The 27,961-nt window shown below is 35.4% G+C and overlaps 2 protein-coding genes and 1 long non-coding RNA gene across 5 annotated transcripts; 2 read left to right on the forward strand and 1 right to left on the reverse strand.

Annotated features, from left to right (window-relative positions):
• Positions 1 to 516: 516 nt before the first annotated feature.
• LOC133875060 (glucose-6-phosphate/phosphate translocator 1, chloroplastic) lies at positions 517 to 26,598 on the forward strand. 2 transcript variants are annotated; one of them, XM_062313050.1, is made up of 5 exons: positions 517 to 1,491; positions 2,040 to 2,265; positions 2,783 to 3,005; positions 4,263 to 4,476; positions 26,509 to 26,598. In XM_062313050.1, the coding sequence occupies exons 1-5, from the start codon at positions 997 to 999 to the stop codon at positions 26,518 to 26,520; spliced, it is 1,170 nt and encodes a 389-aa protein (XP_062169034.1). In that variant the 5' UTR covers positions 517 to 996; the 3' UTR covers positions 26,521 to 26,598. The 2 variants fall into 2 exon arrangements, with proteins under 2 accessions (XP_062169034.1, XP_062169033.1); XM_062313049.1 differs by lacking the exon at positions 26,509 to 26,598 and adding an exon at positions 5,432 to 5,843 and having other exon boundaries at positions 518 to 1,491.
• Positions 18,537 to 21,838, reverse strand: LOC133874817 (uncharacterized). Of its 2 annotated transcripts, XM_062312679.1 has the most exons (2): positions 21,591 to 21,837; positions 18,537 to 20,338 (listed from the first exon to the last, which is right to left on the reverse strand). In XM_062312679.1, the coding sequence occupies exon 2, from the start codon at positions 20,280 to 20,282 to the stop codon at positions 18,645 to 18,647; it is 1,638 nt and encodes a 545-aa protein (XP_062168663.1). In that variant the 5' UTR covers positions 20,283 to 20,338; positions 21,591 to 21,837; the 3' UTR covers positions 18,537 to 18,644. The 2 variants fall into 2 exon arrangements, with proteins under 2 accessions (XP_062168663.1, XP_062168662.1); XM_062312678.1 differs by having other exon boundaries at positions 18,537 to 21,838.
• On the forward strand, positions 24,158 to 25,374 carry LOC133875061 (uncharacterized). Its single transcript, XR_009901431.1, has 2 exons — positions 24,158 to 25,110; positions 25,197 to 25,374. It is a non-coding gene; the product is annotated as an uncharacterized LOC133875061 (long non-coding RNA).
• Positions 26,599 to 27,961: the final 1,363 nt, after the last annotated feature.

The following is a 27,961-nucleotide window of genomic DNA, read 5'->3' on the forward strand; positions in this document are numbered from 1 at the left end:
CTATAGGAGTTGTTTGGTTACCCGCAAATAGAAAATTGGAGGTGACCGAGCCACCCCATTTGGCCTAAAGGCGATTTTGACCACCCCATACAGTTAATTTAAGAGTGATCGAAGCATCCCATAGGCCTTGGGGGTAATTCGACCACCCCCAGGTGGCCAAATATTTCTCTTTTCTTAATACTAAAAGGGGTAAAAAAAATTTCTTTCCGAACTTTTCAATCATCTTAATTGGTATTTGCCCTAAAACTTGAAGGGTTGTCTTTTGATGATTAACTTTAAACATCAAATCAATTTTTAAACACAACTATTGGAAACACCTGTCATCTGCTGGTTATTCCTTTTGACCAGACCCACCAATGGCCTCTGTGATTTTATAGCTCTTGTAGCCGTGGCAAAAGGGTATTGGTTTGTGTAGCCGTCGAAATTTGTACATAACCACAGCATAGTAAAACCTTACAAAATCAACTTTCCTGAGAAAGTTGATCTTAACACTTCAATGCAAAGAGATCGACAAGTCACATGAATATTTGGTAACATAGCGTGGACTGAGATTTCAGAGAAGAAACCCATTGTAGATTTCAAAGGCCATCAAAATTCACCAACCCCATTTACGTATTAAACCCTCAACCAACCAACAAAAAAAGAAAAAAAGAAAAAGAAAGAAAGAAACCTTGTCAATCCTGTGTTCTACAGTTCTACTCTCTCGATCACACCCAATTACCCAAAATATCGGTCTAACAGTCTGTCATAGCTATTTATAGATCACAATACAGATATCAGTTTTTTATGGTCTTGATCGTAGAAGGGTTTAGGTCAAAACCAAAGCTTTTGAGAAAAAAATTCAAAGTTCGTTAAGGTTTTGGCTTTCCCTTCTCGACTCTAGGCTGATTGATCTCTTTGAAACTATATATTTTCTCCGATCCTTTTTTTTGCGTTTTTGCAAGATATCCAGAAAACCCAGTTGGATTTTCCTTTGAAAATTCCATCTTCCACGCTATGATTTGCTCGGCGAAACAATCTCTCACGGCGACGATTAATGGGTCCGATTTGTTTCTCCGAAAGAGGCTGCCGGCGGCGTCGATTAGGCGATCCTCGCTGCTTTTACCGGCTCTGCATAAACCGGAACGACTGGCCCTATCGGTTTCGAAGCCTTTGCACGTGTCATCGGTTGAGAATCTGAGTTTGAGAGCTCGGAGAGATTCGATCAAGTGCGAGGCCTACGAGGCGGCTGACCAATCGAAGCCGGTGCAGCCGGAGGGGAAGTCGGAGGCGGCGAAGAAGGTGAAGATCGGCGTGTATTTCGCGACGTGGTGGGCTCTGAACGTTGTGTTCAACATATACAACAAGAAAGTTCTAAATGCGTTCCCGTACCCGTGGCTGACCTCTACGCTCTCGCTTGCATGTGGGTCTCTCATGATGCTGGTCTCTTGGACTGCGAGGATCGCCGAGACGCCCAAGACCGATTTTGACTTCTGGAAGGCTTTGTTTCCGGTGAGTGAAAACTTGGATTTTGTTTGGTTGGTGAGAAAATGGAGGAAATAGAAAGAAAAAATATGAAGTTTTTAGGTCGTATGGTTTATTTTGTTGTGTGATTTGTTTTGGGTTCGATCTGGTAGTTGTTATAGTATTTGTCAATATATTTGGATTCTGAAAAATTAAGAAAGTACCTATTTGTTTGGTTGCTGAGAAAGTTAAAGGAAAGAGAGAGAGAGAAAGTGATGTTTTGAATAGTGTGTTTCTGTTGTTTGATTTCAAATATGTTAGAAAAATAAATTTATGAACCCCGGTTAGTCAAGCGGTTGATTTTGTTGCAGTTTGATGGTTCTTTTTTTTTTTTTTGTTTTGGCGATTTTAATGATGAAGATTTTAAATTATGATTCCATGTCTTTACCTCCGTTTTATTGACAACCAAACAAAACAGTCAGGATATTTTGTGTTTCTAGTGTTTATTATGTGGCTTAGATTTTTTTGTGATGCTTGAACTCTTTGGCTTTCTGGAATGGGTTGCGATCTTAGTGTTTTGGTCATGTTTTTAATAGGTTGCCGTGGCGCATACTATTGGGCATGTTGCAGCTACTGTGAGTATGTCAAAGGTTGCGGTTTCATTCACCCACATCATCAAGAGTGGTGAGCCTGCTTTCAGTGTATTGGTTTCAAGGTTCCTGTTGGGTGAGAGCTTCCCGGTGCAAGTCTACCTTTCCCTCCTTCCAATTATCGGTGGTTGCGCTCTTGCTGCTGTCACTGAGCTCAACTTCAACATGATTGGTAAAAAATAAACTTTATTTTGTGACGCCTGCGATCAGTGAATTGCTTGATTTATCATTTTATTATCTGCTCTTGTTGGTATTTAATTAGTGTCTGTTATATTTTATGTTATGTGGCCTTCTCAAAAGAGGCAGGAAAAAGATAAACAGAGACTTTTGCTTAAACAAAGCTAATTCAATGCGAGTTTTGTGTTATCTAAAAATCATTTTCCCTCTCTATCCTAATGTTGTCAGCAACCAATTTGAAGGATAATTTTTTATTTTCTGTTTTTCATTTTCATATTTTTTGCTTTTTTTTTTTTTGTTCTGCTGGTGACTTAAATCTAAAGTGTCAGAACTTGCTTGTTTGTTTATTTTTCAACCCAGGAATCTCCAATCAGTGGTTAAGATTATTTTTTGTGTTGTGGGATAATTGTGTCGTTAGAGGAGGTTCTACGGGTTGGAGTTCAAGTCTTTTTGATTTGCTTTAAGGGTTTTTTTCAGAGCCATGAATTTTTTTTTTTGACTCACTGCTTCAGGTTTTATGGGGGCGATGATATCAAACTTGGCATTTGTCTTCCGGAACATATTCTCAAAGAGGGGCATGAAGGGGAAGTCCGTTAGTGGAATGAACTATTATGCTTGTCTGTCTATGTTGTCCCTTTTAATTCTCACACCATTTGCTATTGCCGTGGAGGGACCGCAGATGTGGGCAGCTGGTTGGCAAACAGCTATCTCAGAAATTGGACCTAATTTCATATGGTAATTATGTTACTACTACCAATTCTAATGTCCTTGTTCTGTTTGGTTGCACAATTGCACTCTACTCCATCTGTATGTGCATGTTCTACTATGGTAGATTATAGAGATGAATGGTAAATCAATTGTTGAAAGCAGTATCCATTCCTGGTTGGGATGAAGACAATATATGACATTTTTATTATTTCATTTTTTTTTTGAGGATGTGAATATTTTGTTTTTTGGGTTTTAAATGTTGTGTGAACTATCACTTTAACAATTCAAGTTTGACATTTTTTGCTCCGTCAATTTTTCTACAAGTCAAATCTCTTCTAGAAATAAGTTGGATCTTCTTGGTAGGATGCACATGGCACACAAGTTTTGCATAGGATTACCTGCATACTATTTGCAATCCTTTTTTTTTTTTTTTCCCTCCTTCCAGATTAATTAGAAAATTGCAAACCATATTTTGATATTCAACCTATTGGCTTTTATTTTTCAATATTCTATTTTCTTGCAGTTATTCATGCTCAAATCTGTGAACTGTACTGGAAGGTGTCTACAATTTCTCATCTGAATGCATATATTGTCTCCAACAGAGTCTAGGGGCCTTATAGCCGTGCACATGCAATGACATTGAAACATTTTGTTTAAATGCCTGATTTCGAGTATTATTAGACTAATTAAGTAGATTAGAAACGAAAACTCAAGTGTTTTGGCCCTCAGGCTTTGTTTCAGGTGGTAATGGTGGGGGGTGGGATTGGGATTCGGATAGGTGAAGTAAGAACACAGTTAATCAGGCAGTCAAATGCATATTTTTCGGGTTCTTTTAATGGTACATCCACCAATGCTTAACCTAGTTAAATTTGAGAAACTGTTAGTTGCTGTTCTTCACTCGTTTATTGGGGATGGTTCTACTGAATAGCATATGGGTTATCTAGTATTCTGCTCAAGATTCCAGGACCCAATTTTTAATAAGTTTGGGTCCCAACTATAATTGGCATCCAACCAAATGATCAGGTACTAGTGACTTTGTTGGCTTTTAGAAATATTATCATACTTAAATTTTATGACTAAAGGTGTTGGATCTTCCTCATGATGTCTTAGATTTTTTTTTTTGTTAAAAAAAAAGTTCTTGTAAAGCATTGTGTTCAAGTTTTTTTTCACAGAATGTGTGCATTGTATCTCTTGTTTGGATTCCATTATTTGTTGAAAAGTATGATATTGTTTTCCTTCTCCCCTGCCGTTTATTAATTATGTGGCTGTTAATTGTCCTCGCAGGTGGGTGGCAGCCCAGAGTGTGTTCTATCATCTCTACAACCAGGTGTCATATATGTCCCTGGATGAGATCTCTCCCTTGACATTTAGCATTGGAAACACCATGAAACGGATATCTGTCATTGTCTCCTCAATCATCATCTTCCACACGCCAGTTCAGCCCATCAACGCACTTGGAGCTGCCATTGCTGTTGCTGGAACCTTCATATATTCCCAGGTATTTGATTGTTCTCTCTGAATTTAGCATGATTGTTTGTAGTTTGTTAATAGCTTATTATATCAAAAGACTTAACAATGCCTTGTTAGACATTACTTTGGTCCAAACTGACTAATTGTTATCCGGACAAACACTTATATGTTTGCATTCTCATTTTACTTGATTGTAGTGAATGATGCCAAGAGAAAGACTAAAATCCTTTCTCTTTCTTTAAGTATACTTGGGCAGTGATGCACTGAATCAAGAACTCATTGATTTAATGCCATTGCAACATTAACAAGACTTATTATGCGCACCCTTTAAAAAATAGATAAAAATAATTGAATATCAGGCATAGATGAAAGATGGTATAGGGGGAGTGTCCCCGAAAATATGTCCCCAATTGTTGTGGTAGCTACCTACTCCTGAATGCAAGGTTAGGCGCAACCATGATTCAGACCTAGAGCATTTCTTGAGCCTTACTTTACATGGTAGGCTGATTTGATAAAGAGTGATGCTTTTTAGTAGACTGCCATACAAATGCTATGCAACTAAGATGACGTGACAGTGAAAATCAGTCATTCATTTTTATATTTTTTAATTTTTTCTTACAAGTGCTGATTTTCACTGCTACATTATTAAGTTGCATGACAGTCGTATAATAGTATACTAAATAGCATTAGTTTTTGGTGAAACATGGATGGGTTGATTAGATGGTTTGAGTGTTGCAGTTAGGTGGGGTGGGGTGGGAGGTTCTGGTGAAAGTGGGTCTTAGCTACCAATCTTTTACTTGATTTAGTGTTAGGTGAATCTGTGTCATGCCTGTTTAATTTTAGTAGAGTTAAAATTAAGATACCCCTTCATTAATTATTCTTTGCTTTTAATCTAAGAAGAAGTTGACCATAGCTGAATGTTATGCCTAAAATTTCTTCCTCTACATTTACTTAAGATTATTGATTAAATCTTAATTTTGCAGGCAAAGCAGTAAGAAGGCCGGGGTTCTAAATTTTAGATTTTGTTATGTAGAGAGCATAAAGTGATGGAAGAGATCAAGATCTGGTCCCCCCCAGACTGAGTGGTAGGAGTTGCTTTTCTTTCCGAGTTGATGACTCCTGGATTTTTATTCAGATGAACGAACCAACCAGTTTGTCTTGGTGTAGATAATAAAATAATATTTTCTAGAGAGCATCACTGTTGTACGGGTTATCATATCAAAGGGGTTGGTTTGGAGAGTTTTCTAATAATAAACAAAGGGTAATAATGGCTCAGACCCACCCCTGTCTGTTTTGAGAAAAACATGAATATTGAATTATATTTTAATTTCTAGGTTTTGATTTCTTTCTTTTTCATGATTAAATAAAAAAAGGAGATCTCCTCCAAATTTTGTAGTCTTGTCGTTTATTGGTGGCGTGATGTTTGAGTAATTATTATGTACTTGGGAGCATCCGGATCTATAGAACAGCATCTTCTTGTCACATGGCGGCGCAACAAGTTGGGCTTAGTGGCAACCTTTTTTGCTTTCCCTGTGGGGCACACCTTGGTCGGAGATGAGAAATATCAAACGGGGGCTGTCAAGAACTACTCTAGAGTTTTCTTCAGTTGGCTCCCTACCGACAAGCATCTCAAATTATCGCTTCTCTCTTTCAACTTCTCACTTTCAACTTTTTGGAGCTCCATATCCTACTGTTTAGTTTTTTCACCCTTCAAGTGAAAGGCCTCTCTTGTGAGTGGCAGTGACGAATGAGAAGGCCATTGCTTTACTCTTTTCTTTTCTTTTCTTCTTCTTTTTGTTTATGTTTTGGTAACCAAATGTACTGCTGCCTATCTGCCTCCACCTACGTGTCATCCCATCACCACTCCCGTTGCTCTTTTTCAATGTGGCAGTTCATTTTCGTTTCACTCGAAGTGGAGCTCTACTTCAATCTCAATCTGAAGGCAATCTTTCTTGCTATAGCAACCAAGTATTCTTGCTGCATTCCCATCCATTATCTAAGCAGCCTATTCTTAGAGCATTTTCATCGATTATCTATTTTCACTTTTAGGCTAGAATAGATAACAAAAACCTTAAAAACTCACTCTATTGGATTATCTAAATTTATTTGGATGGAGCTTGTTTAGAGGAAGAAACAAGTAGGGGATCTACATTAAAGAGAGCAAATAGTTTCTTGTTCTTCAACTTCTTTGGATGGAGCTTCTTTAGAGGAAGAAAGTAGGGGATCTACATCAAAGAGAGCAAGTCTGAAGTGGGTATGATTCAAAATTCTCTTACTTATCTGCAGAGAGAATTTTGGGTCAGTCAACCATATCGGTGGTCGGTTTTCGGGTACTTTATCCCAGGTGCGGACATCATCATCATCTCCAAAGAAATCCAGATCTTAACTTGCAACAACATGGCTATGCAGTTTTCACATCCAAATTTGTTCTAAACTTGAGTCTCATTGGGTTGAGCCTAATCTCTCTGTTACGTGGCTAAAACTCTTGAATTATGAAAAATTAATTGATATATATATATATATATTCTTGATTTTGATAAAGAAAGTTCGATCAAAATGGTGGCTGTCAACGGTTCTTCAACGGTCCAAACTTCCAAGTAGTATATACTCTTTGGGTAGGTAAAGAATAATATAACTTTTGAACAAGTGCGTATAATAAGAAGGTTCCCTTGCAATTTACTCTTTGAAATAAGCCTTCTATTATTTATATATAGTTCAACTAATCATGCTAGTCAAGATTCAGAGCTTCAAACATTGAACGATGGGTCAAATTAATCTGTTGTAAGATCCACAAGTGGGCGATGACAGAAGAAGGATAGGAGAATTAAAAAAAAAAAAAAAAAAGTATTTCTCATAAATAAAATATACGTTTAAATGCAGTTAATAATTAGTTTGACACATGGAGACAAATAGAGTAGCTCATAGGCTAGCCAAGGAAGCGCTTTCTCTTATGGTCAGAGGAGTTCATATGGAGGAAGGTCTTCTTAGTATTCTTGACATTGTAACTATTGAATGCAGCAATCTTTAAATTCTACATCTATTAAAGGTTTATGCAATTAAATTAATAATAGTAATAATAATTAGTTCCACACAATTTTTCTTCAAATTGAGTTAAAAATCACATGCATTTTGAATGCATGTTAATTAGTTTAATAAATTGAATTAGAGAAAATTGTTAGATTACCTAAAGACTATGGTATAGGAATGCTTTGATTCATAAAACAAGGAACGGGATGGGATCTGGATCCCCATTCAAATTGCTTCTAACCCGATTTCCTCTTTCACCGGCAATTAGGGGTGAGCAAAAACTCGCGGACCTGCCCCAACCAGCACCCCTCACTCCTAAAAATACGGGTTTTAGTGTTTTTTTTTTTAGGTAAGGGTTGGATTTTAACCAACCCATGAGGGGTGGGGCGGGGCGCGGGTTTTTTTTTTTTTTTTTTTTTTTTTCCCCCGGATCCCCGCCCCGCCCCGCCCCGTGTAAATTAAAAAAAAAAAACCCTAATTTGTTAACCTAGAGAGCTGCCCCCCTCATATATTTTCTTTTTCTTTTCTTCCAAATTCTTCCTAGCGTTGTAACCCTTCTTCTTCTCTTCTTTTTCACAGAATCACAATCGCCCCCTCCCCTCGCGCCGATCTTTATAGAATGACCGTTGAGCCTGTAATGGACGACCCCAGAGATCAGTTTCCCAATGGAATGCGTGTCTTCGCAGTTGACGATGACCCCACTTGCCTCTTTTTCTTGGAGACCCTACTTTGTCTTTGGACTCGATGTCAATATCCCAGTTTGCTTCTTCCTCTTTTATCCTCATTCATTTGTTATTAGGATTTTGTTTTTGAGAACTGTTTTGGTATATTGAATCTGTATGTTTATTTTTTGTACGTTTGATTGTGTTTCTTTGTTTATGGAGATGGGTTCTTAGATTTTTTCTTTGTTTATGGTTCGTTTGAAGGTATTTGTCGGGATCTTCACTGCTCTAGTCGCTGGATTGACCTTTGTCGGATGTGTTGCTGTTGGAAACACTCTTGTAAGTTCTTTCATTGTTTGCTTGCTTACAATAATTTTAGGTGTTCTATACCTGCGGGGATCCCCGCATACACGAGGATCCTTGGCCCTTGAATTGGGCCAGTCCAATTAGCTAATGGACAAATTAGCCTCTTTTTTTTTCTTTGAGCCCAAACAAAGACAACCCATAAAATCGAGAATGTCCGTGCGTGGGAGAACCAAAAGACATCAGCCACAGGATTACAGATACAAAATGGGGTATTTTGCAAACTATTATATTTTTATTTTATAATTATTCAACAATATTGACATGACATTTTAAATTAATTATTAAATCTTTTTTATAAGGATTAATTGGGAGTACTACGTCAGCCTTATTGGATGAATATAAAACACTGGAGAAGCAAACAGATATGAGAAACAATGAACTGACCGATAGTAAAGCATTTAAAAAAGGGAAAAATACAAAATGAGTTCTTGTGGTTTACCTAATTTGCAATCAGCTCAATGTGGTATCAAAATAGATTCAGAAGTCCATGAGGCATGCAACCCAGAAAAAAAAAAAAAAAAAAAAAAAAAAAAAAAAAAAAAAAAAACATTTTACTCACTACAATCAAATCAAATTATGTCAACTGACTTAACAAATTCCTTTAGTGTGACGCTGACTTAAATATGAAATGTGTCAATTTGATTGGCTCTTACGAAATAAACTCAGAGGTACCTTAAGTATGCCAAATAAATAATATGTGTATGTGATTTGGGTTCAAGATCTATTATTTGGTGAAAAAAATAAAAGTTGGCTTAAGAAATGGAATATTAATTGTGAACGGTAATATTAATTTGTGGACTTGTACCATTCATGTGGTTTTTGTATGTCTTGAACCTTTTAAAGCGGCATCCAAGGCCGTTAAATTATTTATTGAGAAATGATATTTGGTCACCTTATGATATAATTATTGATCACTTTTACTTTTTTATTTTTTATTTTATTAGAAAAAAAAAAAAAAAAACCCCACAAAACCATGTAAATGGGTTGGGGTTTGGTTTTGTGGGGTTTTTTTTTTTAAAAAAAAAAAATAATAATAATAAAATAAAATAGGTGATCAATAGTTGTATTATGGAGCGAGCAAATATCATTTCTTTAATTTATTTATTAATTGAGCAAGCTTTTCACAAAGAACTCAAATCCATTCATCCCTTCAAAAAAAAAAATAATAATAATAATTCAAATCCATTCAAGGGCCCAATCAAGTTATCCCTGTGTTGGGCTCATATAGTGGATTAGTGATAGAGCCACATGGGGAGATCAGAGGTAAATTTGCCGCTGCCTATGGGCAAGAGAGTTTTCAAAGTGATTGGATCACTGGCCCATTAAGGATAATATACATTGACAAAAGTTAAACGGCAAAAAATTTAAAACTTTTTCCATAACTAAATAAAAATACACCAGAGTTCTAAATACTCATAAAATAATAATAATAATAATAAAACATAGCATAATATTTGTGTTCCCATAAATAAACACCTTCTTTATTATCTCAAATTACTTATAACTTACACTTTAACTAATACTAGCTCGTAACCCGTGCTATGCGCGAGATTCTTCTATATAATTTAGTTTCATAATAATAATAATAATAAAAAATTGGAAGAAGAGAAGCATAGAAAATATAGATAAAAAAATGAAAACTGACAAAAATTTTTTATAAGAAATTTTTTACAACTCACATTTTAAAAAGACACGTATCATTTAAACATGCGAGAAGCACATGTTTTTTTATTGATACTATTTTTTTTTCGTACATGCTATTTAAATAACATATGTTTCTCACATGCCAAATGATTTATGTCAATCTTATATGTGGATTGTAAGAAATTTCCTACAAACCGGTTTGTAGGAAATTTCTGTTCATATAATAGTGTTATCTTTTTTGTATTACACAAAGTAATAAAAAACTACTCAATAAACATAATACGCTAAAAAATCATCATACCCCATACAAAAAACAATCATAGGAAACTCTCTCACCATCATTTTCTTGAATTTAATATAAAATTTACAAAAGATAAAATAAGCAATTTGAATGAAAAATAATATATTAATTACATTAAAAAAAAAAAAAAAAAAAAAAAAAAAAAAAAGAAGAAGAAGAAGAAGAGAGGAAATGAAATAAGAGAACCATAGAAAATATAGACAAAAAAAAAAATGAAAAATGAAAAATAATAGTAGAATAAATTAGAGTTTTCTTTTCCATATATTTTTCTGGTTCATATGAAACCTTGAAAATCAATATTGTCTATCAATTAAGCACGTTAACAATGTGCATTAATGCATTATACATAGAAAAAAAAAAAATCAATGAACAATATAAATTAAAAAATCGTCATACCTTGTACTCAAAACAACAATTAATGTAAACTCTCTCTCTCCATGGTTTCCTTGAATTCAATGTAAAATTTAGAAAAGGAAAAAAAAAAAAAAAAAAAAAAAAAAAAGCAATTTTAAAAAAAAAAAAAAAAAAAATTAGGAAATAGGGACAAAAAAAAATGTAAAGAAAGAACAAAATCATAGAAAATAAAGTAAAAAAAAAAAAAAAAGTAATATGATAACCACTAATATAATAGAAAATAACTATTTTTTTATATACTTTTTCCAGTTCCAAAAAAATTTGTAGGTATAGGAAGAAACTACGGTTAGATAGATATTTTTTAATTCGACCATCATTCTTATATATAGCGTAAAAGAAACTACTTTTCTAACAAAAAAAAATAATAATAATATAAATTATCAATGCAAAAATAAGGATAGAAAATCAAATCAGAAAAACAGAAGCACATAAAATAAATACAAACATATTATTTACAATTTTATTGAACACAGCCCCGACAAACTTAAAAGGTAAACTAAAAAAAAAGGCTATAGCAGTATTACAAACAAAAAGGTTCCAACAATAACAAAAACTTCGCTCTCTTTGCTTTGAGCACCACTCTCCGGTGATGTAAACAACATTGCAGTTTTGCATAGCCACAAACCATTACTTCTCCATATATTTATTTGAGAAAGCGAGAGATATTGGAGTGACTTTTGACATTTTTCAAAGAAAAAGAAACTGACATTTGACTCTTTGAGGTTTAGTTTGTAACAAACATTTAGTGAGAGGGGAAGCAGTATTGGAGTAAAAGATTTTACTTGAAGGGAGAGAGAGAGAGGTAGAAATTATTGAGAATTTAATGACAACAAAATTAAATGTTTCTATTCATTTTCTATTCAATGGAAGAGATTTGATTAGGAATATTAAACGCACCGTTTATTTCACTTGAAATATATGGAGCAGTTCAATTTTACTTTTTTTTTTTTTTTTTTTTTTTTCCTTTCTTTGCTTTGAGCACCACTCTCCGGTAATGTAAACAACATTGCAGTTTTGCATAACCACAAACCATTACTTCTCCATATATTTATTTGAGAAAGCATAGATATTGGAGTGACTTTTGACATTTCCCAAAGAAAAAAAAAAAAACTGACATTTGACTCTTTGAGGTTTAGTTTGTAACGGACATTTAATAGGAGGGGAAGCGGACAAAGCGGTATTGGAGTAAAAGATTTTACTTAAAGGAAGAGAGAGAGAGAGAGAGAGAGAGAGGGGTAGAAATTAGTGAGAATTTAATGACAACAAAATTAAATGTTTCTATTCAATGGAAGAGATTTGATTAGGAATATTAAACACACCGTTTATTTCACTTGAAATACATGGAGCAGTTCAATTTTAATTTTTTTTTTTTTTTTTTTTTTTTTTTTTTTTCCAGTTTTACTTAAAGGAAGAGAAAGAGGTAGAAATTAGTGAGGATTTAATGACAAAACAAATTTAACGTTTCTATTCATTTTTTATTCAATATAAGATAGTTAATTAGTCATATTAAATGCATCATTTATTTACTTGAAATACACAGACTGGTTTAGTTTTACTTAAATTACCAGTTTTTTACTCAAATGGCCGGTTCAATATTTAAAAAGTATGGATTTATGTCACGTGTCCTAATTCTGTGCCAACTATAAGTTGGAACTCGGCTTTTAAATATATATGATATAATATGATATGTTTCAATAAAAATAAAATCCATATAATTTTGAACATTAAAAAAAAAAAAAAAAAAAACATTTCAAATTTAATGCTTAATTAACTCTTTAGTGTTTTAAAAGCATTTATATTCTTTTTGTGTACAATAATCAAATAAAATTTTGCATTTTTTGACTTTCAAAAGCAGAATAACACTTACAAAAAATAAGTGAAAATCGTAAAAATCACATAAAAGAAAAACAATCATCTCATAAAACATTTAAATGAATTAATATATAAGGCCCTTATTTTTAGTTTAATTCATATAAATTAAAACATGTTAAAATATTTGTTCACATAAGTGTAGTTTAGAATGAAAATAAGTATGAAAAAGAAAAATAGCAAGAAGAAAACCACGATTTTGATTATCAAAATATAAAATAGAAAATTAGTAGGAATTCTTTTTAATGTTGGTGTGATACCTATTATATTCCAATCTTATATAATTCTGAACATTCGAAAAAGCAAATGAACAAAAAAAAAATCTCATAAACATTCAAATGAAGAATTATTCAATCACAAATTTCAAATCCATATAATTTTGAACATTAAAAAAAAAAAATCAAATTTAATGCTTAATTAACTCTTTAGTGTTTTAAAAGCATTTATATTCCTTTTGTGCACAATAATCAAATAAAATTTTGCATTTTTTGACTTTCAAAAGTAGAATAACACTTACAAAAAATAAATGAAAATCGTAAAAATCATATAAAAGAAAAACAAATATCTCATAAAACATTTAAATGAATTAATACATAAGACCCTTATTTTTAGTTTAATTCATATAAATTAAATGAACAAAACAAATCTCATAAACATTCAAATGAAGAATTGTTCAATCATAAATTTCACAAACAAAATTGAAACATATTTAGATTTCAACTAAAAATATCAAAGAGTCATACTTAAATCATTAATTGAGAGAGAGAAGCTACTTGTATCATTAATAGAGAGAGAGAGAGAGAGATTAAATAGACCGGTTATATTTAAATTTCAACCAAAAATATAAAAATACCAAAAAGTCATACTTAAATCATTAATTGAGAGAGAGAGAGAGAGAAATAGATAGATTAAATAGACCGGTTATATTTAGATTTCAACCAAAAATATAAAAATACCAAAGAGTCATACTTATATCATTAATTAAGAGAGAGAGAGGCTACTTGTATCATTAATAGAGAGAGAGTGAGAGATTAAATAGATCGGTTCAATTTTATTTAAAAGACCGATTTAGTCAATAAAAAGTATGGGTTCATGCCACGTGTCACTATTCTATGCCATTCTAAGAAAAAACTCGACTTTTATATATATATATATATATAATTGCTTTACTTGAACTTGTAATCCTTGCCACCTATATCTTGTCGGTTGACGTCGTTTTACTCTCTTTTTAAATAATATTTAAAAGTGGTAATGTGAGTTTTCGGCTCAATAAGTAACCATCTAATCAAAATTAGTGTGTGAAGTGAGCCCTAAAACTATCATAAAATTCCATCATTTTTGGAGAAAATACCATTTTGAAAATAATTTTTACTCGGTCTTTTCCTTTCATAAAAACACTTTTTTTTTTTTTTTCTGAAAAATTATTTTTTTTTAGGTTGATGCACCTGATAGGACACCTACATACATCATCTGGTGGCAGGATGCACACTAAACTGGGGAGACCTTTCCTAATCGACCGTGAATAAGCACCATACCATCATGCTATGGATGGTTTTTTTGGCATGCACATCATGGACACTCAGCTATACTTGGTGAGCATCATTTTTTTTTTTTGCCACAAAATCCGATGTTTTTTCCTCTGAATCAGTGTTTTAAGTTATTTTTTGCCATTTTAATAAATATTTTTTTTATAGTTTTAGAAAGGTTTTTAGTGTCAACATTTTTCCAGATCTACCAAGACTCCTAGTTCAATTCATAGTCTTATTTTATGTAATAATTTGACTTTCGTCGTTTTTGGTTAAAGTCGGTTTTCTTTAGCTGTTTAAGTCAAGCTTTTAGGCTTAGTTCAACACTTCAAATTTGAAATCCTAGTTTTTATCAGTGTCAGAAAAAAAAAAAAAAATTAAAAAATTTTAAAAAAAAAAAACAAAACACATACACGGAGAAAAAAATGATTTAAGCTATATATTAAATAAATAAATAATTTTTTTTTTTAAAAAAAAATTACCTTTAGCATATTTAGGGCCTTTTTTAAAAAATTGTATTATGATGCCCCTTCAAAATAAAAAAGAAAAACTTCAATGTACCTGAATGAAGTTGTCAGCGATTTATAATTCACCAACTAATATTTTAATTATCAATTGCAACCCATAAAGTTTAAGAAATTTTCAATGTATCCATTTCCGTCCATTGTTGCCGTCTGAAGTGACAAAAGTCACACCACGTGCGCGGCACATGCGATTTTTTATCTAAATTTACCGAAAATACCCTTATTTAAACGATAGCGTTTTGTGTAAAACACTTAAAAAAAAAAAAAAAAAAAAAAAAAAAAAAAAAAAAAACTCAACTCAACTCAACTCAACTCCACGTCGTCGTCTTCTTCCGTCCATTGTTTCTGACAGGTTCTCGAGAGGTTCTATTAGTAGTTTCTCGGTGTTTCTCGGAGGTTATGGATATTCTTCCATGGTGCGGTGGTTTGGAATTCAAACATTCACATACAACAAAGAAAAACTCGCACAAAACAAAAACCACATGTCTGGTGCGTGTCCTGTGTGGTAAAATCTTGGTGGTTGTCAGTGCACAGGAGCGTTTCCGACGGTTCTGTGCAGTCTTGGCGTCTTTCCGGCGATTTGTGGTGCGATGCAGTCTTTCTGGCGAAGGCCTTCACGAGGGTCTTCTTAGCCGTGTCTTCTTGATCTGGTCCCACAGAGACTTTTGTAGGTTCTGTGCTGAGTCTAGCCGAGTGCAACATATTTGAAGGTTCCAGGTGATACCATCAGGTTCTGGTGGTGTATTGTGTGATTCTGTGAAGTTAGCCGATCTGGTGTGGGTATTCTAATGGGTGAGCGTGGAGTTCTTTGTGCGATGTGTGAATTTCCAGTACATGGAACTAGCCACGTTTCGAGGGAAGGGAAGGTCGACAATGAAGGCAAAAGTGACAGCAAGAGACTGAGAGATGAACGGACGTGTGAAGCATGCTTAGGAGCGCATGGCGGTCCTTGACGAAGAAGACGACGACGTGGAGTTGCGTTTTTTGGTGTTCCTTTTTTTGTGACAATTTTTGGTCCAGCACCGTTTTTCAATATAAAAGAATTTGAATGAGAAACGCTGACGTTTAAATAAAGGTATTTTCGGTAAGTCTGGTCCAAAAGATGCACGTGCCGCGCACGTGGTGCGCCTTTAGTCACTTCAGATGGCAACAATGGACAGAATGAAGTACATTGAAAATTTCTTAAACTTTATAGGTTGCAATTGACAAAATTGAAACATTAGTCGGTGAATTGTAAATCGTTGACAACTTTACAAGGGTACATTGAAATTAACCCAAATAAAAATTAATACAATCCAGTGTGTTTAAAGTTAAGTTCCTAATTATGTCCCAGCGTGGAGTAAATCCTAATGAGATATGGCTGCTAAAAGTCCTAAAAAAAACAAGTACTGGTTTGATTTTCTCTTAGATATAGCAAGATTTTATTTTTTTTCTTTCTTTTTCAAATGATTTCTTAGTAATAGTATGCAATATGAAATTATGAATCATGATATGATATAAAATGTATAAGGCGTGCTCGCAGTCTTCTTCAGGCGTGGACTGTGGAGGTAGCAGTGTTGAATTTTGAATCAGATCCAACTTTTTGATTAGGCTAATTATGATTAAGCTTGAGATTACTTGGAGGAAAAGCCTGAAACTTTCTGTATATATAGTAGTTTGGGGTACTAGTACTTTTTCTCTTTAATTTTGTCCATTGCTGCTTCAAGATTTGCAGATCATATTTACACAACTTTTGCAAGTGGCCTCATGATGCTTGTGACATTGGTGTATGTTGTTTACTCCTCCACACTGTTTTCAGGTGAGATCGATATATTTACCAATCTTGAAAAAAGTCTCTCTCTCTCTCTCTCATGGACCCAGGAACCTTAAAAGCTAAGCTATGAGTTGTAGGATTAAGGAAAATGAGATTCTTAATTAACCTCTAACAGCCCACAAAGCCACATCATTGAAACCTGGCAAGTGGAAGGACTAATTACTTGGGTCATCACCCTTTTAACCCTTAAAGGAATCCTTGAATAACTTTAGGGTGCAAGTTTTCAATCCCATTCACACTGCTTTTGGGCTGCTATTGGATGCTTTAGCTAGCTTAATCTTTCATCCCAAGCCCCTTTGTTTGACTTCATTAACTTTGGTCACTGATGTCAGGATCTATAGCAATTATGGGGGCAAATTCCTAGTAATTTAGATACCACACGTGAGAGACCATGAAACTTACTTGATTAATTTTGGCCGGACAGCCAAACATTTATTTGGGCAAGCAGATCTTGTATGAACCCTATTTAACAATTTGGATAGGTAATTATTAAATATTCCAATACCCGATGATCTTCTTGATATTTGACAATAAAGATGCAAGAAGTAAGGCCAAAAATGACTTTATTCAAGTACAGATACATATAAATAAATTGGAATACCTTACAATTCTCCTGCACTCAGAGGCCTTCAATTAAGGCCGATAATTATTGACATGACCCACGAACTTAACATGAAATTAATAGGATTTAAGTCATTTAATTAAATAGGTCAAATTAGGATTGATCTATATAGTCTTATAGTTATGTCTTCAGACACGAAGACAAATTGCCACCCCTACATACCCTCTATAGAATTCATTTTCCCAAACAAATAGATTCCATGGAAGGCCTCTCACAGCTGACTGCTAATTGCAAGGGGAAGCAATTGCAGAGATCCCCAATATCCCTGAAATTACTCTCTCTCTCTCTTCTCGGTTGGAAGGGACACCAAAAGTCAAAAAGAATTGTACAGGACTACTGGCCATGATAATTCCATATGCATGGACGATAGTTGCAAGGACGTAAGCATATATAGTTTTCATGGATTATATGGATCGCAGCAGTGGAAAGTTAAGGAAGCAAGTTGGGCATCCTTTTCTATGTATTATTGGTGTGTCATGATTGGTTAGCATTTTGGATGTCCCTATCCCAAACGAAATTTGATATCAAATGCATGAATACACGCACCCAAGGGATTGGAATTTAGGAAGCAATTTCATCTTTACATGACATTTGAAATGAGCACTTAATCAACACTCAATCTTGATGACGAGTAAAAATAATCTTTTTTAATGATTATGTTTGTAACACTTCAGTCGCATATTGAAAAGAGATAAATAGTTTACAAAATGTTAGTAATTTATAAGAGATAGTCATGAGTGCTAAGTTCTCAATTATCTAGTTACTAGGTGAAACTTGACTTTATAAGAAATTCTAAAAAAGCTTCAATTTGACTACACGACGTCAACCCAATGAAATGAAAGTGTAGTTTCTAGCATTATTCGAAATAATTTTTTTTTTTTTAATATATATAAGTACGAATTTCATTCAACAAGAACGGTTACAAATATTAAAGCAAAGGGGTAGACTTCCCAACAATAAATCCAAATCTGAAAAAGTAGTGCCAAAATGAGAGGTAAGATGGTAACTAATGAGGGAATGATGAGTTTTCAATTCCAGAGGAACTAAAAAGGTTTCGGCCCTATCTACCTTGAACAAAGCCAAGGCTTAGTCCGCACAAGAAGGATTTGAGACCAAATCAGTGATGAACAGGGGCATGACCCGTGCAGAGGCCTTCAACCTAGTCCGAAACAAATTGACTTTGCATATTCGGTGCTTATGTCTTTAAAAATATAAAACATTTCTCAAAAAAGAATTATCTAACAATTTTCTTATTTTATATCTCATTAAAAACTTTTATAGATCAAAAACAAATTCAAAACATTTAACAAAAACCATAGATTGCAGTCCACAAAACTGTTTAAAATATCTGCACTAAATGACCAGTGAAGGAGTTTTCTTTGACCAGCGAATAGTGACCATTTACACCAATGAAACCCGCAAACAAAATCATAGATCGCAGTCCAACTTACAGTCCTCCGATCCAGAAAGCCCGATTTCACTATTCAATTCGACTTTGGGTGAATTATCAAAGACCGAATTCGCATCCAAAGAAGCTGAAATGGTTGGCTTCGTATCAGTAGCAAAACAGGGCTCCTCTGTTTTTCCCTGTTTCTGCGAATTAGCCATGCTCTGGCAAATTCCTTGGAGCTTCGCCTCCACTGAGGAATGGAGGGGCTTGTAGTCACCGAATTGGCCTGAGATATGAGCTCCTTGATGCTTGAGATCAGGGAAATTGAGCGTGGCAAAATCTCCCTTGAGCTTATAGGCTGCCTTATCGAAAGCCAAAGCCGCTTCTTCGGCGGTATCAAAATTGCCGAGCCAGAGTCTTGTGCGTTTTGAGGGCTTGGGGAGTCTGATCTCAGCAACCCATTTGCCCAACTCTCTCTTTCTCACTCCTCGGTAGAGTTTTGTGGGCTTTGGAGGAGTGCCTACATGTTTCAATGGAATGGATTTGGGGCTCAGGAAGTCGCGGGCGCGCTGGTTCTGGTGCTGCCATTGGCTTAGCCTCTGGTTTTGGAGTGAAGCTGAAGCCATGGCAGCGATTTGCTGCTGTTGCTGTTGTTGAGAAAACATGTGGGTGCTCGATGGGGAGCAAAATTCAGGGAACGAGTTGGGCTGAGAGGGAGAGACTTTAGAGTAAGAGCAAGACGTGGTTAGCGTATCACTTTTCATAAAGGGTTGTAGAGCATTCGCATCCAAAGAAGCTGAAATAGCTGGCTTTGTATAAGTAACAAAACAAGGCTCCTCTGTTTTCCCCTGTTTCTGTGAATTAGCCAAGCTCTGGCTAATTGCTTGGAGCTTCGCCTCCACTGAGGAATGGAGGGGCTTGTAGTCGAGGGCGCGCTGGTTCTGGTGCTGCCATTGGCTTAGCCTCTGGTTTTGGAGTGAAGCTGAAGCCATGGCAGCGATTTGCTGCTGTTGCTGTTTTTGAGAAAACATGTGCGTGCTCGATGGGGAGCAAAATTCAGGGAACGAGTTGGGCTGAGAGGAAGAGACTGTAGAGTAAGAGCAGGATGTGGTTAGCGAATCACTTTTCATAAAGGGATGTAGAGCATTCGCATCCAAAGAAGCTGAAATGGCTGGCTTTGTATCAGAAACAAAACAAGGCTCCTCTGTTTTCCCCTGTTTCTGCGAATTAGCCAAGCTCTGGCAAATAGATTGGAGCTTCGCGTCCACTGAGGAACGGAGGGGCTTGCAGTCACCGAATTCGCCTGAGATATGAGCTCCTTGATGCTTGAGATGAGGGAAATTGAGCGTGGCAAAATCTCCCCTGAGCTTATAGGCTGCCTTATCGAAAGCCAAAGCCGCTTCTTCGGCGGTATCGAAAATGCCGAGCCAGAGTTTTCCGCGTTTTGTGGGCTTGGGGGGTCTGATCTCAGCAACCCATTTGCCCTTTCTCTGTCTCACTCCTCGGTAGAGTTTTGTGGGCTTTGGAGGAGTGCCTACATGTTTCATTGGAATGGCTTTGGGGCTCAGGAAGTCGAGGGGCTGGTTCTGGTGCTGCCATTGGCTTAGCCTCTGGTTTTGGAGTGAAGCTGAAGCCATGGCAGCGATTTGCTGCTGTTGCTGCTGTTGAGAAAACATGTGGGTGCTCGATGGGGAGCCAAACTCAGGGAACGAGTTGGGCTGAGAGGGAGAGACTGTAGAGTAAGAGCAAGACGTGGTTAGCGAATCACTTTTCATAAAGGGTTGTAGAGCATTCATTAACTCTCCTACTATACGATCTGAGAGAATTGATGTTAACCTGCTATTGTAAATATCTCTAGCTACTGCCATCTTTTCTCAAGAAAATACAAGCAAAGATCAAAATACTTAAAAGTTATAAGGGAAATAAAAACAAAAAAAGAGTTTCTTTAAAAATCAACCTGTTTCTTACCAAAATCAAAGAACAGGTAATTGTTCTGCAGAAAAGTAAGAAATACCCAGAGAAAAGAAAGATCAAATGACCTTAATAAAACGAACCCCAAGGGACCGAAAAACGAACCCTCTTAGTTGATAAGAAGAAAAGCTAGAAAATCCTGGATCTCTATTCTGAAACACCTGGCTTTCAAAAACACCCTTCTGGGTTTGATTCTTTATGTTTTCACAAATATTTTTCAGTTCCAACCCAAGAAAACAAACCCCAAAAAAAAAAGCTTGAAAGACAGACGATGACAGAAAGGGATTCAGAGAAGCGGGGGGAATCAGAGATATGGGGGGGGAAGAAGATTAATGAAAGAAGCTTTTCAAACACAATTTGCAGAAAAGCACCAAAAAGATTAGAGGAAGCGCTCTGTATGTCACTCTTTTCTTGGTGTCCTCACACTCACTCTTGCATATCTGGGTTCGGCTAAGCATCTGTATCAAGTTCTCCAAATTTAACCCAAACAATCTACATTTTTGATTTTGTCTCGCTTTTGAAAAACTTCTTACATCAACCTCTCTAAATATTTCTCTATTTTAATTATATATTTTTTTATTAGTTTTGACACCAACCAATTTAACTGTATGAACATCAAATTTTCCTACATCAAACAATCCCACCACAATCGGCTACCCACAGAACCGAAAACTTCAAATTTTCAATTCCCAGCCACTACAAACATCAACACAATACCACCAAAATCTCAAAATTACACCATCAAACACCACCCCATCGGCCATCAACAGAGAACTCAAGTTCTCATTAGAATCGGCCAAAACAGGGCAAATTCTCAAGCCTTCAACGGAAACCCGAAATACCGATAATCATCCAACAAAACATCACAAATAAGAAATCCAACCCACAACACAATACCCAATTGAAACCCACAATTTCAAACCCTAAATCAATTTTTTTTTTTGAAATGAAACCCTAAATCAATTGAAAACAAAGAATGAAACTCCCGTTTGGGAAGGGAATCCGCCAAATACCCAACACACTCTCGGGGTTTGCGAGAGGAGACGACGGAACCCAGAATATGGCAACCTTGTTGAGCACCAGAAGCAAAACCCAGTTCTTGATTTCCTTCGATGATGATTTCAGATGCTTCACAATGAGAAGCAGACTTGGACTTCTTGGAGTCGGTGAGGAGGCTCTCAATTTCAGATGATTTCAGACGGCTCTGTCTGACTCTCTCCAAACCTCTTGTTTTCTCTCGCTCTCCACGTTTTTTCTTGCTTAATTAATTGGATTAATCACCCTTCTCCTTTACTCTAAGGAAGCTAGCGAATGGAGCTTTGCCACGTATGTCCACAGTGTACTACTCGACTTTTTGGCCGGTGTCCGTAGCCATATGTTCGCGTACACGTGTTGATGCTTCATTCCCTTTCGGTTTTGTTGACTATATATTGTGGTGCTCCGGTAATCAACTTTGGAATTTAATGCGCTTTTGTCCACGCTTTTGCCTTAACCACCTCAATGTTTTTATTAAAAAAGCTTTCTGGGTATTGATTCTGTGTTGCAGGACTAGGATACGAACAGAATATAAAAAAAAAAAAAAAATAAAAGCATCATCAGATCCGTGCCGGAGGGATCTGAATCTCTTGATCATCATATCTTTAATATGTAATATTTTTATGTTATTTTAATGTAAAAAATGGTTTGATTTTAAAAAAATTTGAGATTTTTTGAAATTGTAGGGAATCTTAATACGTTTGAGAATAAAGTAAAGATTGGAACATGCTTTAATGGTAGGTGGTTTTGCGCGTAGCGTGTACTCTGCTCATTTCATGACAACAAGGGAGAGATGGTTTGAATTTACTTTGATGTCTTTGATAAAGAGAATAATATATATATATATATATATATATATATATATATTTTATGTTGTGATTGATTAACATAATTATGCTAATGTGTTTATCGGATATATATATATATTCAATTATTCATCTTTATGTTAATATGAGTTTTACTACTCCAAATTTCTATGCGTTTAATAGTTTGTTCATGTTTCAGAGAACATGTTAGACTCATAATTTTATTTAAGTTTATGTTGGGTTTTGAGTTTTAATTTTTTTAAACTTGAGCTTGTTGTTGTAATTGGGTTTTGTCGCCGAATTGTCAAAGGGAGAGTTTGTTAGGTTTTTAGTGGTGGCAAATTAGGTGTCAAAACTTATTTGGTTTTATCAAGAAAGGAAAGAGCCAAGTGAGGAGATTATTACAGAATATTTATCAAGAAAGGAAATAGCCAAGTGATGAGATTATTGCAGAATATTAATTAAAAAATGAAATAGCCAAGTGAAGAGATTATTACAGAATATTAATCAAGAAAGGAAAAAAGTCAACTACCATATATCGCTCAAGAAGGAAAGAAAATACTATTGACAGTTGACAGATTATGATTTGGAAGATATTCTGCATAATAAACTTTTCATAAATTTCCTGATTCCCCTTCTATTGAACAGTTTTCTTATTGTGTCCGGACCGATGTTACAAAAAGTTTACTTTCTGCTTTGCGTCCAGACATAGTAATAACATGTCCAGATACTGCCGCCTAGAAATCTGTTCCTGACTTGTATAAGTGTTTCCAAAGCCTATTTAAAGAGGTTTCTAGGCTTAAGTTCTTTAAGAATTCCACTCTAGAATTATGTGTGCTAAGAAAGGGTTTTATACCTAAATAGAATTATGATATGTCTCTCTTAGAATTTTTAATTCAACAATTAACCTTGAATAATTGAAGCCAACTGGACTCTCAGGAGACATAAAGGGGCGACAATTATTATATCCCTGCTGCAGCCCCATAGGTACACCCAATTCGCTCCGTGACATTAGTCCGGAGTAATACGTCAGACAATTGGATGACCTGCTTGGAATGCATGAGCCTGGCTATGTTCAATGGGCAGGACTCTCATGCACTATAGAGGGGAGCTTGAGGGAGAAGTAGCCCCTAAGATGGAGGATAGCTGTGAGACAACAGATGGCCCTAAGAGGGAGGCTCAGACATCTTCACACCATAGCGGTACTACTCAGGAGTCGCGTTCGTTACGACATGGGCAAGTTTACACCATAGGTATGAATTATTTTATATTTTATGATAGTCAGCTACTTTGATAATCTTATATTCATTTAATAACAGTCAAGTATAACATTCATTTTTTATGAGTTGCAGATGACCAGAGTAGAAGGGGTGTTAGGACTGTTGGTAGTCCTATGGACATATGGCACCTACCTGAGGGGGGGAAAGGGTAGTGGTCCAATTCAATCCCGCCCACCAACCAATCGGCCCGGGTAGCGAGAAATATGGAAGGATTGCAAGGAAGGTTGTAAGAAATTGTCGATTTGTACAATTGAATGGTAATTGAAGGAAGCTACCAACGGAGGTGAAGGAATATATGTGAAGCACCCTAATGGTATGAAACTTTTTACTGACATGTCAATCATTTCTTATAGTTTTGTAGCCTTATATTTCCAATTAAGATATGAGAAAGAAAAGAAGGCAGTTAAGGTACAAAGTCAAGAAGGGTATGAAATTAATTGATAGGAGATGATAACATACAATCTGTAGTCAGTAGGGCAGGTCAATTTGGAATTTTCTTTACAGAAGACTTTGAAATCCAAGTTGATAGGTGGTTGTCTCAAGAGGACAAGGTTTTTTCTCACTAATGCCAAACGCTAAATTTATAGAATGATGTCGTTCTCTTTAATTTTTTATTTATTAATTTTGTTTAAGTAATCTCCATATTAACATTACGAAGTTTATAAGATAAAGCAGAAAAGGCCAAGACAAGCCGTGGATTCAACAAATTTCTGTCAACTTTGGGATCGAAGAGCATCGCATAGGTTGCACGAGAGATGGTACGTATAACTCAGGCAATTAATAAAAAAATGTTCACGGCTCGTACGTACTCTAGTTAGATCATAAACTTGTACGATAATGTGAATGATATTGCAGGAGGAAGAAACAGGATAAACCCCGAACCGATGCGATATGTTCATGGTCACGCATACCAAGAAAGATAGGAACGCTGTGAATGAATTAGCTGGAGAAGTTATGGTAAGTGTTAAATACGTATTATTTACGTGAATTTGGTTATGGTAAGTATATCTTTATGCAGATTCTATGTTCAATTTATCATTTGTATGTTTTTTTGTAGACGAAGATAAAATCAATTATCGATAATCAGTCGCCAGCAGAACGAGTGTGTTCATAGGGGTCGATTTATTGATCGCCTAACAATGCGTGCGAACAAGTATTAGGACGGGAACATTCAAGTCGTGTTTGCGAGGTGGGGCTGGGGCCAACACCCGGTAAATCCACCTCGTATACCTCCGGGCAAGGATCTATCTTTAGTGCGCCTACTCCCAGGGAACAAGCAATGGCTACTGAGATGGAACGTTTGAAGAATTTGTACGAATCGCAAAACATCTTGTATCAAGCGCAACAAGAAGAGTTGGTAGCCGTCAAATGTATGAAGGGAAAACAACCATTAATGAGAAACAACCAAGAAGGTGATGTTTTGGTTTAGTTTTAGTTTTTCATTAATTAGTCATTAAGTGAAAAAGAAGCATAAATTAACACAATGTTATTTAAATAGAGTTTAATGAAGTGACATGTGTAAGTACAAATGCAGGGAACCCGTAGTTGTGAAAGATGATGACAATGAAATAGGACAAGATGGCGCTTAAAAGGGATAATGCTTGATGGCCGTAGGTTTGTGTAGTTTTGTTTCGGTTTGTGAAGTGGATTTAGACTATGAATTTGGATTGTAATTATGTATTTGGATTGTGAAATGTATTTGGATTTGAATTATGTATTTGGATTGTGAAATGTATTTGGATTTGAATTATGTAATAGGTAAGTAGAATGTTGTTGTGAAGAAGTGTATTTTGGATTTTGTATTTGGATTGTGAGGTATTTGTAGTATAGATTTTGTATTATTAATAATATTAATATATAAAAAAAAATTATTAATTCTAGACGGTTTTGCCCAAACTGTTAGGACTTCAAGACGGGTTGGACAAAACCATCATGAATTCATTTTCTCGACGTTATATTTCAGACGGTTTTAAACCGTTTAGAATAAACCGTTAGGAATTGTTTTCACCTAATTATAAGCAGTTCAAAACCGTCCGAAATAGCCTAATTTTTGTAGTGAGCATTAATAAAAAAAAACAATAGAAAAAGGATAACCCAATAAAAGTTAAAAAATAACGAAGATGACATATAACTGCCGCATAAGGATATCGTGGTTTTCAAATATAATAACATCAAGAAAAACAACGACAGCAACTAATAACAATAATTCGAAAGTACTAGATATTCTGGTTCCAAGTTCCATTAATGCCAAAGTACAATGAATACTCTTAATCCTTTACGTTCATGGCAAGGGCACCGACTTGTTTGTATGCGAAGAATATTACTACATTGAAAAATAGAGAAATGCTTTTTAGTAGGCTGCTATACAAATATTATACAACAAAGATGACGTGACAGTGAAAATCAATTCTTAATTATTTTTAGAAAGTGTTGATTCTCACTGCTACATCATTAAGTTAAATGACAATCGTATAACAGTCTACTAAATAGAATTAGACTTTGATGAAACATGAATGGGTTGATTAGATGGTTTGAGTGTTGCAGTTAGGTTAGGTGGGGTTAGGTGGGGTGGGGTGGGAGGTTCTTGTGAAAGTGGGTCTTAGCTATCAATCTTTTGCTTGATTTAGTGTTAGGTGAATCTGTGTCATGCCTGTTTAATTTTAGTGGAGTTAAAATTAGGATATCCCTTCATTAATTATTCTTTGCTTTTAATCTAAAGATAAGAAGAAGTTGACCATAGCTGAATGTTATGCCTAAAATTTCTTCCTCTACATTTACTTAAGATTATTGATTAAATCTTAATTTTGCAGGCAAAGCAGTAAGAAGGCCGGGGTTCTAAATTTGAGATTTTGTTATGTAGAGCATAATTAAAGTGATGGAAGAGATCAAGATACTGATTGGTAGGAGTTGCTTTCTTTCAGAGTTGATGACTCCTGGATTTTTATTCACATGAACCAACTAGTTTGTCTTGGTGTAGATAATAAAAGAATATTTTCTAGAGAGCATCACTGTTGTACGGGCTATCATATCAAAGGGGTCGGTTGGAGATCTCCTCCAAATTTTGTAGCCTTGTCGTTTATTGGTGGGGGTGATGTTTGAGTAATTATGAAGTACTTGGGAGCATCCGGATATAAAACAGCATCTTCTTGTCACATGGCGGCGCAAGTTGGGTTTAGTGGCAAACTTTTTTTTTGGCTTTCCTTGTGGTTGTGGGGCACACCTTGGTCGGAGAAGAGAAAATATCAAATGGGGGTTGTCAATAATGGTCAAATTAGATACTACTCTAGATTTTTTTTCAGTTGGCCTCCTACCGACAAGCATCTGAAATTACCGAGAAATAACACCTTTATAATCACTCTCACTCAACTCTCATACAACCTTCTCACATTGTGTGAGTCCCATACATGTGGGTCTTACATATGAGACTCACACAAAGTGAGAAGAGAGTTGTGTGGGGCACACCTTGGTCGGAGAAGAGAAAATATCAAACGGGGGTTGTCAAGAATGGTCAAATTGGACACTACTCTAGATTTTTCTTCAGTTGGCCTCCTACCGACAAGCATCTGAAATTACTGAGAAGTAATACATTTACAATCCCTCTCACTCAACTCTCATACAACCCTCTCACATTGTGTGGGTCCCATACATGTGGGTCTTACATATGAGACTCACACAAAGTGAGAAAAGGGTTGTGTGGGAGTTAGGTGGAGGTTGTAAGGGAAACATTTCTCGAAATTACCGCTTCTCTCTTTTAACTTTTAACTTTTCAAAGCTCCCTACTCTACTGAATAGTTTTTTCACCCTTCAAGTGAGAGGCTTCTCGTGTGTCTGAGAATTTGAGGGAATTCTGATCCTTGTTGTTTGTGTTTTGGTAACCAAATGTACTGCTGCCTATCTACCTCAACCTACGTGTCATCCCATCACCACTCCCGTTGCTCTCTTTCAATGTGGCAGTTCGTTTGCTAAGAACTAAAAATCATTTGGCAAATAAGTGTATATTTTTCTTAGCAAATAAGTCCACCGCATCGTTTCTTCTTCTTTGGATAGAGTTTGTTTCGAGGAAGAAACAAGTAGTGAATCTACATTAAAGAGAGCAAATCGTTTCTTGTTCTACAACTTCCTCGGATGGAGCTTCTTTAGAGGAAGAAAGAAGGGATCTACATCAAAGAGAGCAAATTTGAAGTGGGTATAAACTAAAATTCTCTTACATAACTTAAATGTACAGAGAGAATATTGGGTCAGTAAACCATATCGGTTTTCGGG

This window comes from Alnus glutinosa, chromosome 8 (genome assembly GCF_958979055.1).
Source record: "Alnus glutinosa chromosome 8, dhAlnGlut1.1, whole genome shotgun sequence".
NCBI lineage: Eukaryota > Viridiplantae > Streptophyta > Magnoliopsida > Fagales > Betulaceae > Alnus > Alnus glutinosa.